At 37.6% G+C, this 13,992-nt stretch overlaps 1 protein-coding gene across 1 annotated transcript; it reads left to right on the top strand.

Moving 5' to 3' along the window:
* LOC145500196 (tRNA (adenine(37)-N6)-methyltransferase-like) lies at positions 1-13,522 on the top strand. Its single transcript, XM_081479716.1, has 3 exons — positions 1-175; positions 11,126-11,384; positions 12,365-13,522. The coding sequence occupies exons 1-3, from the start codon at positions 1-3 to the stop codon at positions 13,509-13,511; spliced, it is 1,581 nt and encodes a 526-aa protein (XP_081335842.1). The 3' UTR covers positions 13,512-13,522.
* Positions 13,523-13,992: the final 470 nt, after the last annotated feature.

Genomic DNA, 13,992 nt, shown 5'->3' with positions numbered 1-13,992 from the left:
ATGGAGACGGGATACGAGATAAAACTAAATATGGCGGACGAAGCCAAGGTCCAACTTCTCGAGAGAAAAATTGCCGTCGCAAGAAGAGAACTTAGTAAACTAAGGAGTGATATGAATTCCATGAAGAAGATGTTTGTTCACAAGTGCAAACAAGTTAAAGAAATGGTTGAGACAGGTGAGGTTCCTCAGAGTTTTTCACAAACACTTCAGTTGCACGCACCCGATCGACATGATCGAACTTGAATTCGATTAATGTAAGTTCGATGGGGCCGTTCGATGGTTGAAGGTGAAATACATTCATTTAAAAATGCAAGTTATATAGGAACAATGTCCGTGTTTGCTGAATGTTTCGTTTTTTTTCTTATGAGTAATGCAGTGTAATTCCGTGAGCGAGAATATGTAGAAGACTCGGCTCATGGTACTTTGCGAAACGAAACGAAACGAAACGGTACTTTGCGAAACGGTACTTTGCGAAATGGTACTTTGCGAAATGGTACTTTGCGAAACGGTACTTTGCGAAATGGTACTTTGCGAAACGAAAATATTGTAAAACTATTGAATTGGGCAAATAAACATTGATTGCAAAACAGGTATAAGTGGACCCAGGTTTGCGTGATGCCTGACAGGAAATGAAGAGTCTTTTCTAATTTAAGCATGAAGTTAGAAATACCGGCAACTGATGAGATCCACATGGAGGATCGAAACCATGGTCTTGCCTGAACTAAGCCGAACAATGGCATATAAAACACGCAAAAGACAGTCAGCAGGACTTGCACGTAAACAGCTACATTTGAATCATGTGGTGCCAGAACAACCAAAGGAGGATCAAACCTATACATCGAGCAAGAGAAACATAAGCTTGATCAGATAGCTGCAAGAAACATAAGAATGTCTCTAGACAAACATATAGCTTTCTCAAAGTAAAGCTACGGCATCTCCGAAGGAAGTCGTACGAGAGCAAATATGATATCCGTGATAAGGATCTACCTACTGTGCTTGCAAACAGTTCTAATCAAAGCCGGGCGCGGCGTCACAATATAGAATGCAAGTAAGCAACACATTCACGGTAAATTTCATATTTTGTCCCTCAAAAGCAAATTCCTGGAGACTTAAAAGCATATCTTGAAATGAGCCTAAACAATGCATAAACACATGGCAAATTACAGAGGTGTCAAACTCAATGAGTCGACATGCAGATAACAGCGGAAACCATGCAGACCTATGAGCTATAAAAATTTGCCATAGCATGATCTAGCGGCTCATCTCCACTTAAAATTCCTCCTTATTACACAACATGAAGTACCTTCATGAACACGAGAGAAGCGACAAGAAAGGTTGAGTGACCGAACAGAGAACGGCAAATCTACAAATGTCACGAACCGTAGAAGTCATGTAGGCTAGTCAACCCCATTTTACACAGATTATATGCATTTTCGAGTGGTCTGCGTTTCGTTTTCCAGGTGTCTGTTTGAGAGATCTGTGTTCTGCTAATTAAAAGAGCTGCTTACCGTTTATGCAAATTTCCCAACTAAAATGCCGCACCGACTGTTCTATTCTATGGATAACTTCATGCTTAAATTAGAAAAGACTCTTCATTTCCTGTCAGGCACCACGCAAACCTGGGTTGACTTATTCCTGTTTCGCAATGTTTATTTGCCCCATTCAATATTTTTACAATGTTTTCGTTTCGCAAAGTACCATTTCGCAAAGTACCGTTTTGTTTCGTTTCATTTCGCAAAGTACCGTAAGCCGGAAGACTCTGTTATCCAAGACTAAATTATTTCCCAATTGTCAGACGTCTTTGTGTTGATCTCCGTCTTCGTGGGGATCTCCAGGGGTCCGGGGTATCCTCCCCAAGAGGTTTAGTGCAATCTGGGGGATCTAACGTGTCAAAATTGTATTTCATATTCACAACTTTATTTACCATCGTTTTTAAAGAGATTCCTTTTTATTCCAGCGTGGCCAATCGATGAAAATCGATCATTAGAAGGCAATCGATATAATCAATATAATCGATTTTAATTAATCGGTTATTATCGATCGCCTCGACAGAGATCGACATTGCAACCACTGGGGTCGCCAATACGACTAGATTTTCTTCACTGGCCTTTTCACACTTGGTCGCCAGGCTGACCCCTAAGTTATCTTAATTCTTTGTATTTTTTTCTTATTATTTTCATACCCATCGAATGAGTGGAATGAATGTTGAATACCAAACTATACTTCTCGTTTTCACACATGTACTGTAGCCCTTGAAACGGTGTTCTTCTTGTGCAGTGATTTTTTATGTTGTGAAGTGAAATCAACATCTCTCATTGACAACTTGCTGTATCAGAACCTGAGACTGTGGTGAAAACTGTAGTTTCTATTGTTGGAAAGCTAAGCATTTGTATAGATTTTGGTTATCGAAGAATAAAGCCTATACAACATTTACATGTGTAAACAAGCTGAAGGAAAATTGACTATGCAAGTTTGTTTATCCGTATCACATGTGTCGTATTACTCGCCTGGTTACTTGACAAAGCATGCAGTAAAATGTTACAGCTTCATTTTTTTACTGTAACATTGTTTTCATTGACAAATGTAATTCCCAATAATCATGTGAAAGAAAAAAAACTGTTCTTAATTTATGGTGAATCATGTTGATAAAATTGAAAACAAGTTGTAATACATTTCAGACAAAATATTATATACATGCAGATATTGGATTTCACTATTCAGAACGACTCGACCACATTCATAATTGTTAAACAGTTAACAGTTGATTCCCTCAGTGCAGGGAAACCATGTGTAAAATAATTGTTTGGAAATTTATATCTGACAAAAGTACAACTGAGAACCAAAGTGAATTGGTTTTACCGATTACACCATCAGATGGTGCATTACAGTACTAAGGACGGTGCCTACTTTTGTTAGTACGCACACGCTCTGCGCATCACATAAGGCATGGTTTAAGAGCCATTCGCATGCTTGGGTTGAAATTGACGTAATCAACTACCCTACTAAGTATATGACTAAAATGAAAGCAAAATTTTCCTACTGTGACCAAATCAAGTTTATTGAACCTGTACTTGTAAACAGGAACATATCGATAACCATTAACTGTTAACATCTTCCAGCTGAAAAACTAGCTGTTATCTCTTGAAAATTATACTGAAATCCAACTGTGAACATGTATCTGCAGATGACGTAGTGTGCGTGCAAAACAAGTGCGAGATATTCAAATGTTTTACTTACTGGGGAGGTGACAGGAAAAAATGTAACAGACACCATAAAAGTTTTCAAAAAAAGATCAATAACTTTACCACTACATTTTATGTTATGAAATGAAGTGGCAAACCGTTTCAACATGTGATTAGTTTCTGGATGTGAGCAAAAGGTATTTCCACTGTATTGTAGCTGAACCAGTGGAAGGCTGTCAGAGAAGCTAAAAGCGCTGTTGCAATGATTTTGTTATTAAAAACATACCAAAAATGGTTTTCATGCTACCATTTACCATGTAGCCTTGAGACCTTTATAAATGTGTTTGCTTTTCTGTATGTGAAGGTTAATTCTAAGGAAATCTGTGAAGAAATTTAACAAATCGAATGTGGTTTAGCGTGGTCTGCACTCTTATCAACTGTGATAAGAGTCATCAAGCTCCCTATCAAGATTAGATCCAGTAAGAATGTTAAGCTTTTAAAGCAAAATTATGTAAATTATCTTAAGGATTCATACATGTTCATAGGGCTCGACCATTTTTCTATTTCTTAAGTCAACTTTACTTAGTATTTGAAGAAGCTAGTCATAAAAGGGGATAAGTGACAATTTTGGTTTTTTTGCTCCAAATTAGCTGAATTTTTGCATGTGGTCTTCAGTGTAATAGGAAAATGTGGTCTTGTATTTTTGTCACTGGTTTTTGCTTTGTTTTCGAGTTAAAACGTATGCAAAAAAACTTGGCTTTTCCTAGCTATGTCTTTAGGAGTTTATTTGTTGAACAGCAAACAGGCAGACTGTTTATAGTGTATGAAGTCAAAATGAAATCCCACAACATATAGAGCAGAAATCTGGGAACAGATTGTTTACATCAGTTATTGTGACGTGAACACAACACGTGAATTGATCGAGCGTCAAATGAAATACCATTGAACAAAAAAGAGATGTGCCGCATTAGGCATCATAAAGCCTCGATAAACCCGTAAGTCATCAGCACGTTTTAAAGAATCAAAATGTGTCCTGAAACTTCGAAGGCAGCTGATATACTGTAATCGTGTTATCAGCATTTGAAGTCAGATCAAGCCAGGCAGCAAAGTCCAAGAGCAGTTCTTGCCCAAGAAAAATACCCTCTGGTGAGTTGTGGCCCATTTGCCAAGCATTGCTAGCGTCAAAGTTTGGAAAGCGAGAACTGGTTTTAGAGTGATAAAATTTGTCTTGTATCGACCGCCATGTTTTCCCACGCACGAGGTGTAAAGACCCTTCCCGGCATGCATTGTGATCACGTTCTGCGGACGTTTCTCGAACTGGTAACTACAATCGTGGACAAAAGTCCTTGGGACACGTATGCAATGTAATGGATTATCTGTGTTTTAGAACTGAAGTATGAAGAAAACGCTGCTATATCCTTTATAAATGGGTTGCTGTCCCCCCTCCCCACCCAACACAATGTTGAAAATCAGTTGAAATTGCACATAGTAGTTTTCAACATTGTATGGGGGGTGGGTGGTGAGGTTAGGCAGGTGAAGTTGTATTTGCGCCTGGCGTGTACGCAAAAGCGCCAAAAGTGAAAATTTGTCCCAAGACTTTTGTCCATGATTGTCTGGATTTCAGTTGAGAAATAAAATGTCACTTTTCAGCGGTTTTCCACAGTCTAAATGTGTTTTCTCTCGACTCTGTGAATAGATAGTAATACAAAGATTATTTCTGAGATATTTTGTGGTTTATTTAAGCTTTCTTTTTTTCTTTTCAATTTTTCCCAACGCAAATGCGTGGCGTAAATCGGAATTTGCACTATCTCATACTCGCGCATGCAGTATTTGAAAGGACACACATGGTTAATGCTCAAGGCAGCAACGAGCATAAGGCATTATAGATTATTGTGCATATGACAAGAATTTTTATCGAACAGCGAGTGAAAGTCTTTTTTTTGTTTTGGAAGGAAAACAGAAGATTCTCACCCCGGGAAATCGCACGGAAATGTCAAATGTTGAAGTCATCTGTATCATGAATATGATACATGCAGTGAGTGGGCATCGTAAACTATAATTTCATCCAAACGGTATCGAACCAAATATTAGCACGTTTCCCGCCAGTGGAAGTCATTTCCTTTATTTATTTACGAAACAGTATTGTGACATTTTTTTTAGTGTTGTGGACACTCCTTATTTGCATAACTCAATAGTTCTCAGCAACAGTACTCACTTTAAAACCTTAAAATCTACCTACTTATTTCCGAAAGCTCACATTTAAGACATGTCGAAGTGAAATGTGTTTGGTAATCGATCTTTCTACACCTTTATAGCTGGTAAAAACTTAATTTTGAGCTCTGCAAGCACGGTACTCACTTTCCATTTGTTAAGAATTGTTTAAAGTCAATTCTTCCATACTGGATCAAGTGAGTACCGTTGTATTTACTGCCAGTGTGCTGTGACGAGACTTTTGTGAAGCAATTCCGAAACAGTACCATAAATCTCGTGTTGAAAAGTAGTTTCGCTGGTTTTCTTACTTAGTTGATACTTAACATTGACGAAACACTGTTTTTCTTCGCCACTGAGTACTGTGCGATGACCAATAAACAGTGACGTCACTACAAAGAGCATAGCGCCTCAGTATACTTAAACGCGCTGTAATAACTGTTAAGGTGATCACTAAGATTGAATTAAATACCAAATTTGTTGTTTAAGTACTAGAAGTATCTGCAAAACTGTACATTATAATGTAAACAATTCGTTACACATCCAAATCAAGCGATGCCGTTAACACTGCCATCACATACAAAAGTTTCTAGATTATTTGAGATCAACACCCTTCTCGATCGGTCCAAAACCACTGAAAAATACGGAAAAGCTGTGTAAAAGTCCTTAGAAATGCCTTTCTCATCTCAGATGTTCACATTCTCGGGTTCTAAATGCATTTAGGGTTAAAAAACATCCTGATTGTACATATTTCCACGAGACGCGAAAATCAGACAATCGTGGACAAAAGTCCTTGGGACACTTATGCAATGTTATGGATTATCTGTGTTTTAGAACTGAAGTATGAAGAAAACACTGCAATATCCTTTATAAATGGGTTGCTGTGCCCCCTCCCCACCCAACACAATGTTGAAAATCAGTTGAAATTGCACGTAGTAGTTTTCAACATTGTATGGGGGTGGTGGGCGAGGTTAGGCAGGTGAAGTTGTATTTGCACCTGGCATGTACACAAAAGCGCCAAAAGTGAAAATTTGTCCCAAGACTTTTGTCCATGATTGTAGATTGTTTCGGCTTTTTTCATTTAAACATAATAATGGCCAACAAGTAGCGATTGATTGTAACATAGATCTGTGATCCAGGTTGTGTTGATTTTATTTCATATCGGCATGATTTGTAGCGTTTTGAACTTCTGGGATCAGCGGACATGCAGATGTATGCAGACCTGTACATTGCACAGAAGGGTTAATTTGTTAATCTGTTTGCCCTATTTATAGAGCATTTTCATGTGAAATCATCAAATTCTTAAATCCAAAACTAAAGAGCCACAAGAGTTGTTATCCTCATCAGGTATAAGAGGTACCAGCGCATTTTGAATTCTGAAGTTAGGCAGTGCGTGACATGAAGCTACGATTGCGTTTGTCGAAAAATATGTATTTATCTCATGATTTTTAGCCATTTAAGACATTGCTGTATTTGGAAAAGTGCTTATTTAATGTTTATTTGTTCAGTGCAGATAATCATTGTTCGAGATAACCAAAGTAAGTTCCAGATGCTAACACTATTTTCCGGCCGCCATATTTTACCTATTTAGATGTGAAATCAATATTTTTGAGCTTATACATTGCATGAAATTAACAGTTTGCTGTTTTCTAAGTGAAGTCAACATCCTTTTCGTCATGCATTATGTCAAATCGACATTTTTACCTATTTAGACCTGAAATCAACATTTTTGAGCTTATACGCTGCGTTAAATTAACATTTTTCTGTTTTCTAAGTCAAATCAACATCCTTGCCATCACACGTTAACGTGAAATCAGCATTTTTACCTATTTAGTTAACATTTTTGAGCTTATACGTTGCGTGAAATTAACATTTTGCTGTTTTCTAAGTGAAATCAACATCCTTTCCGTCACACATTAACATGAAATCAACATTTTTACCTATTTAGACCTGAAATCAACATTTTTGAGCTTATACGCTGCATGAAATTAACATTTTGCTGTTTTCTAAGTGAAATCAACATCCTTGCCGTCACGCATTAACGTGAAATCAGCATTTTTACCTATTTAGACTTGAAATCAATATTTTTGAGCTTATACGTTGCGTGAAATTAACATTTTGCTGTTTTCTTAGTGAAATCAACGTCCTTGCTGTCACGCGTTGCGTGATATCAACATTTTTACCTATTTAGACCTGAAATCAACATTTTTTAGCTTATACACTGCATGAAATTAACATTTTGCTGTTTTCTAAGTGAAATCAACAACCTTCCCGTCACAGGTTAACGTGAAATCAACATTTAAACCTTTTTTGACCTAAAATCGACATTTTTGAGTTTTTATGTTGCTTGAAATTGACATTTGGCTGCTTTCTAAGAGAAATCAACATCCTTGCCATTGCGCATTAACATGAGTCAACATTTTAACCACTTTTGACCTGAACGCAACAAATTTGAGCTTATAAATTATAAGTTGCATGAAATTGACATTTTGCTGGTTTCTAAGTGAAATCAAAGTCCTTGCGGTCGTGGTGGGTTGATCCTTTGTTATAATAAACCGAGGTGAGACTTCGACTTATAACAAAGGCTTGGCTTGGCTATTATAACAAAGGATCGGCTCTGTTTACCATAACAAAGGCCCGGCTTTGTTTATTTGAACGGCTGGGCAGGAAAAGGGTGTCAGGTATTTTAATCAAAAGTGAACTTTGTCGAAAACGTTGCAAATTTCGCATGCAGTTTTGTTCAGGTACATGTATGTTAAGTAATGTCCCGTAGTTTTCGCGCTAAAGTTTGCTTCGTTTTTGAGATATTGCGTATGCAATAAACCACTCGGTTTTTCCAACCTGTGTGCCTTTTTGGCATACGTTATTTCTCGAGAACAAAGAGCAACCCAGCGAAAAAAACTTCAGAGCAATGTTTCTTAGGTAAAACGAAGCCCACATGCCAAAATTCAGCTAGTTTTGAGCACTTTCAAAAATGGCTGAAAAATCCAGGGGACTTTCTTGCACACGGCCTTTCAAATGCCCTCTTTCTGTCAAGTTTGTGATCACATTTAATGATGACTGATGACTCACACACGAGGCTCTCTAATTACAATCTCAACGCAAATTGGGTTTGCTGAATGAGTACATAATCAACTAAGAAAACTGAGATGTTACAAATAATTATAAATAAGCGAAACAAAGTAATAGAGTTCAGTGCAGTGTTGGGGTCAACAGCTTGAATACTTTAAAACTGACTTTCATGACATTTCCTTACCTTATGGACTAAAGCTAAAACACAATCAGGGTGGCAAAGTAGGGGCCACTTTGGTAAAAAAGTCAATTTTACAATATCTTTGTTTTTCATGCATGACTTGCAAGTACAATGTCTCTTCATTACTTATCTAAAGTACCTTGGGGCATTCGCATCTAGTTTTAGAGATATGCCCTATCAATTTCTGGGAGATGGACACTAAAAAAATAGAAAATGAATGAACAAACCATAGTATTCTTTTTTTACCAATTTTATGTCCTTGCCCTGCTGACTCCATTTCTTGTGATAAAACTTGCATAAAATATAGTTTTGCCTTGCAAAAAAGGGCAAGAAGCTCGGAGCTTGGTAACCAGGCCTAAAAAGGGAGGCTGATGGGTATCTCTGGTTATTAGATACCAGTAAGGTATCCAGTAACTGAAATTACAGAATCGTATTGGAAATGTCACAGTGAGATATTTAAAATCTTTTTTGAGATTAAAAAAAATGCCAGTTTGTGTCTTAAATTGCATTTGAAGGCACAGGGGGTACGGACACTATAAGGGGGTAGAGACACTACATTTTGGTTGTTGTGTCCATATTTTTACAACAATTAAAACCTAAAAATCCCCATAAATATCATATTTGTATATTACCCAACCACAACAAAAAACAAGTAGAGTTATTTTACATTTAGTCAAATGTGGTTCTTGTAAATCACATGGGGGTACGGACACTACAGGATTTTGGCGATCATTGAAGTCTCAACTTTTAAGTGCTGTAGATTTTTTTTCTTACATGTTTATAACCAAAACATTAAATACCAAGAATAGATGTTTCAAATGCACTCAGAGAGATATTTCTAGTCATATAATGTTTAACTTTTCCAACAAAACCTCGTATGAGAGTGAAGAATGATCATTGTAGTTAATTTTCCAATTTAAGCAATTGGAAAGAAGAAGCCTGAAACAATCAGGGCTTCAACGGGATTCGAACCCGTGACCTCCGCGATACCGGTGCGATGCTCTACCAACTGAGCTATGAAGCCACACATTGGGAGCGAGGTCAATTAATTGAGTTCATATCGTCCCGTGAGGAGTGAAATGATGTGAAGTTTATATGAATAAACTTCACATCATTTCACTCCTCACGGGAAGATATGAACTCAATTAATTGACCTCGCTCCCAATGTGTGGCTTCATAGCTCAGTTGGTAGAGCATCGCACCGGTATCGCGGAGGTCACGGGTTCGAATCCCGTTGAAGCCCTGATTGTTTCAGGCTTCTTCTTTCCAATTGCTTAAATTGGAAAATTAACTACAATGATCATTCTTCACTCTCATCTACAACCGCAGTTCATATATGAATTATTTCATATAAACTTCACAAAACCTTGTATTTTGGAGCTAAAGGTTCGAAAAATACCATTTTGCATAACATGGTACAGTTAAGCAAAAGACCATTTTACAGCTTTCTGCTCAGTGACCTGGCCTTTGAATGGCAGCAAGGCTGGAGGTGGCCTTGTTTTGATACCGACCTCAATGTTTTTGTTGTGTAAATCAAGTTGTTCTAATGCTAACTATGTTCATTTACATGACAACAGCAGAGAGGTCTGTATCAAAGCAAGGTCACCTCCAGCCTCGGTGCCATTCAAAGGCCAGTTCCCCGAGCAGACAACTGTAAAATGGTCTGTTGGACCACTGGCCAAATATATAAATGCATTTATCACCAAAAAAACTTTGGATTTCATATTGCACATCTAATTATCCAAATAATTTACCCTAAGTTTCAAACAATGCACGGTCAAGTTACAATGAAGGAGCCAAAAATAGAAAATTTCAAGTGGTCCTCCATAACACTAAAATTCAGCCTATTTTTGACGCTTTGACCTTTATATTAAAGATGCTCTTTTGTCCCTGGACACCTTTTATGATGAAAGTCAGAAAGTTCAAATGGAACAACTTTATCACAGATTTTTCAGCTCATTATGTGGACAAACCTAATCTAAGGACGAAGAAACATGGAACAAAGTCTTTTTTATGGAGTTTATTTGCTATATTTGTTCTGTTTCCTCCTCTCCTACATGTAAGCTGAAATAGCAAATTGATAAAAACAAACAAAAAAACACACGCACAGTTATCACTGAGCATATCTTGTTCTGTGGTTGCCCAGGTTGATAAATAAGGAAATAAATAAATAAATAAATAAATAAATAAATAAATAAATAAATAAATAAATAAATAAATAAATACAAATATTTAACACCCATTTCTATTTCCTAACTAATCTATTTATGACATTTATTCACACCAAGCTGAAGCATGTGCTAGACGACACCAGAAAAATCGTGAAAGATTGCTGTATTATTCTACTGAAAAAAAAGACAACAACTTGCCATCCCTCCTTTTCTGTTAAGAAAAGTAGGAAGTTAAAAAATGTATTCCTGAACCGGATAACTGAGTAACATTTTTTTGTCTCCATACACTGACTACAATATTCTTTCCTCAGGAAAACAGGAAAGCACCCCACAGGATAGTAACAAGGAACTCATCTCTGGCAACAATCCCCAACGGCAAAATACTCAGATATCATTTTATCCTGGAATGATGCCAATTGGGTTTGTTCAGTCTTGCTTCAAAGAAAAGAATGGAATTCCTAGACAGCCCAGTGTTTGCCCAGCGGCTAAGGCTGAGCTTTGTGTTTCAGTCAGAGGATTTACCAACCCTGGACACTGCTTAGATGGACTGGAGAATTTTTCTCATGTGTGGTAAGGTTGAAACAAATCTACCATTTACTTGTCAATTTATGCTTTTGTTTACCTTAGGGGTGGTTTTCAATTGAGTGTCGAAAGTAATCAGGCGATTACTTTGGTTTTGATTTTGCTCTCACTACGTTCTGAGATTGGCTGAGTAGTCTAAATGGTGAGTAATTGGTTTGGGCTTGGTTTTAGGACACTCAGTTGAAAACCGCTCTAATCAATCAATCGATCAATCAATCAATTGATTGACTGATCGATCAATCAATCAGTCAATCAATTAATCAATTGATTAATCTCTCAATCAACCGATCAATCAATTACTGCCTGTTTGCATTGAAAATTTTATTTTCAATTTTCTCATGGGTGGTATGGTGGAAACAAATCTGCCATTTTTTAGTACATTGTACTCTTTGTACATTGTACTCTTTAGTTCAATTGGTCAATCAATCAATTGATTAATTGATTCATCCATCATCCATTGATTAATTAATTAATTAATTAATCAATCCAGTCAATCAATTACCACAAATTCGCATTTAAAATACAATTTTCTGCCTGTGTTGGTGCTGCAAGTTAGTCACATGTACATGTAGAAGGAGCTGAAGAAGGGGGCTTATAAGCGTGTATGACAATGTATGGAGATGTATATGATGTGGATATTTTTTGTTAGCAGGGAGATGGGTTGCTTGTAACTAGAATTGTACAGTGTTATTGTTTGCATTGTGTAGTTATTAATTATGAACCAAGTTGGGCCTTTGTTATTTTAACAAAGGCTCAGCATGACTTATTATAACAAAGGAGTGGCTCAGTTTATATTCTAACAGTTTGTTTAACCGGAGTTAAGTGTCGGACTGATGGGCCACTTGGTTCATATGCAGACTCTACAGGATTTAAAATGGACCTTTCAGTAATTACATGTATAGTTGTCTCAATGAAGTGTACTACTCAGTGTCTTGTCAATTTCCTAACACTGTCTTCCTCTCTGATAGGATTGTGTTTCTGTTTCACAAGAACACCAACAAAGCTGTCAAAGCTAAAGTTAAGCCCCCCCGTTTAGACGGCGCTAAGGTTGGGGTGTTTGCCTCCCGCAGTCCTCACAGACCCAACCCTATTGGCCTTACATTGGCAAAGCTTGATGGCATTGTTGGTAACACGCTGTTACTGTCCGCTATCGATCTCTTAGACGGCACACCTGTGCTTGATATCAAACCATATGTTCCAGACTATGATGAGCCCCCAAACTTAGTTGAAGATAAATTGGAGCTGGAAAGCAGTGGTAGAACATTGTCGAAAAACAGCGATATTTCTCGAAGTCGGGAAACTGCACCAGGTTTACAGCTGGTCGATCAAAGCTACACGGTACCAATGCGGCAAATTCTGGATTTGCAATCCGAACCAACTACATGTGCTCTAAGTATTGCAGAATGGATAAGAAAGCCTCCTATCAATGAGCTGGAAGTTAAATTTTCTGATGAGGCTATAGAACAAATCGGTTGTTTCCATGGGAAAACGCACCCCCTTCTAAAAGAATTGCACAGGAAAAGTGTTGATTTGTCAGTTCATAGATACGCTTGTCTACAGAAGCTCAAGGTTGGGTTAGAGACCTTCGCTGGTGAGGAGCCTGGATCGTGTGAGCCAGGGAACAATCAAATCGTAGGGAACCTTTGGACAAAGCCTTGTGATGCTGGTACATGTAGATCTGTCAATACAGTTGTCGACTCTGATGGCTCTTGTACAAAAACGTCTTTGAATGAGAAAACAAATGAATCAATTGACGATGCGAAGCATTATGGTTCGCAAGACGAGCTTTCACTCAAAGGAAAGAGTTCTTTTGTGAGCGAAGAAGTTGGCGGAGACTTGAAAGAAAGCGTTCCCCAACTTGTAACTGATAGCGAACTTCTGCAGCCGTCCGATGTGTGTATTTATCAACTAGAAATGCTTTCATCGCCAGAGGAGGCGAAACAAGCTATTACCGATATTCTAAGGGCAGACCCTAGATCGGTTTACAGACGAAACTGTTGTCAAGATAAATTGTATTCCTTTAGCATAGACACGATGAATGTGACTTGCAAATTTGAAGAATCGACGGTTGAAGTTTTACGAGTAGAGCCCGTGTTTTACAGGAAGCTGACATGAAACGCTCGATTGACCAGGTTAAATTATGATTCCACCGACAACATTCAATGTTAATTTTATGTTTAAAACTTGCACTAACAATCAGTTTTGGAACTATAAATTATGACGGTGAAAGGTTTCAAAATTCCTATTTCGGGTAAATGTTGAGAAAAAAGAAAAGTTGCAATCGAATTATATGTCGATATATGCTGCCTTGAGTCACATCGAGCCCCTCCTAACTGGTATGGTGACTGAAATACAATAATTATTAACTCGTATACATAATGACTGAAGCGTATTACAGTTCAAAATATGAACCGTTGTATGTTGTACACTTTTGCAAAGGTAAAGTTGTTAAGTAGAACTCATGTAATGTTCTTTTTCTGATTATTCTCTCCGACATACTTGAGATATTGACCTCGGCACGCATTAACAGCAGGTAATGTAAGTTCTGTCACGTGACAGCGACGTAATTAGAACATCAGATGGAAATCGCACACCT

Source organism: Orbicella franksi, chromosome 1, assembly GCF_964199315.1.
Source record: "Orbicella franksi chromosome 1, jaOrbFran1.1, whole genome shotgun sequence".
NCBI lineage: Eukaryota > Metazoa > Cnidaria > Anthozoa > Scleractinia > Merulinidae > Orbicella > Orbicella franksi.
Note: the sequence above shows the minus strand (reverse complement) of the source record. Positions and strands in the feature narration are given on the sequence as shown.

Coding starts and splice junctions, on each gene's coding strand:
- LOC145500196 (XM_081479716.1), top strand. CDS start 1: ATGGAGACGGGATACGAGATAAAACTAAATATGGCGGACGAAGCCAAG. Junction 176..11,125: donor TAAAGAAATGGTTGAGACAG/GTGAGGTTCCTC, acceptor TTCTTTCCTCAG/GAAAACAGGAAAGCACCCCA. Junction 11,385..12,364: donor GAGAATTTTTCTCATGTGTG/GTAAGGTTGAAA, acceptor CCTCTCTGATAG/GATTGTGTTTCTGTTTCACA.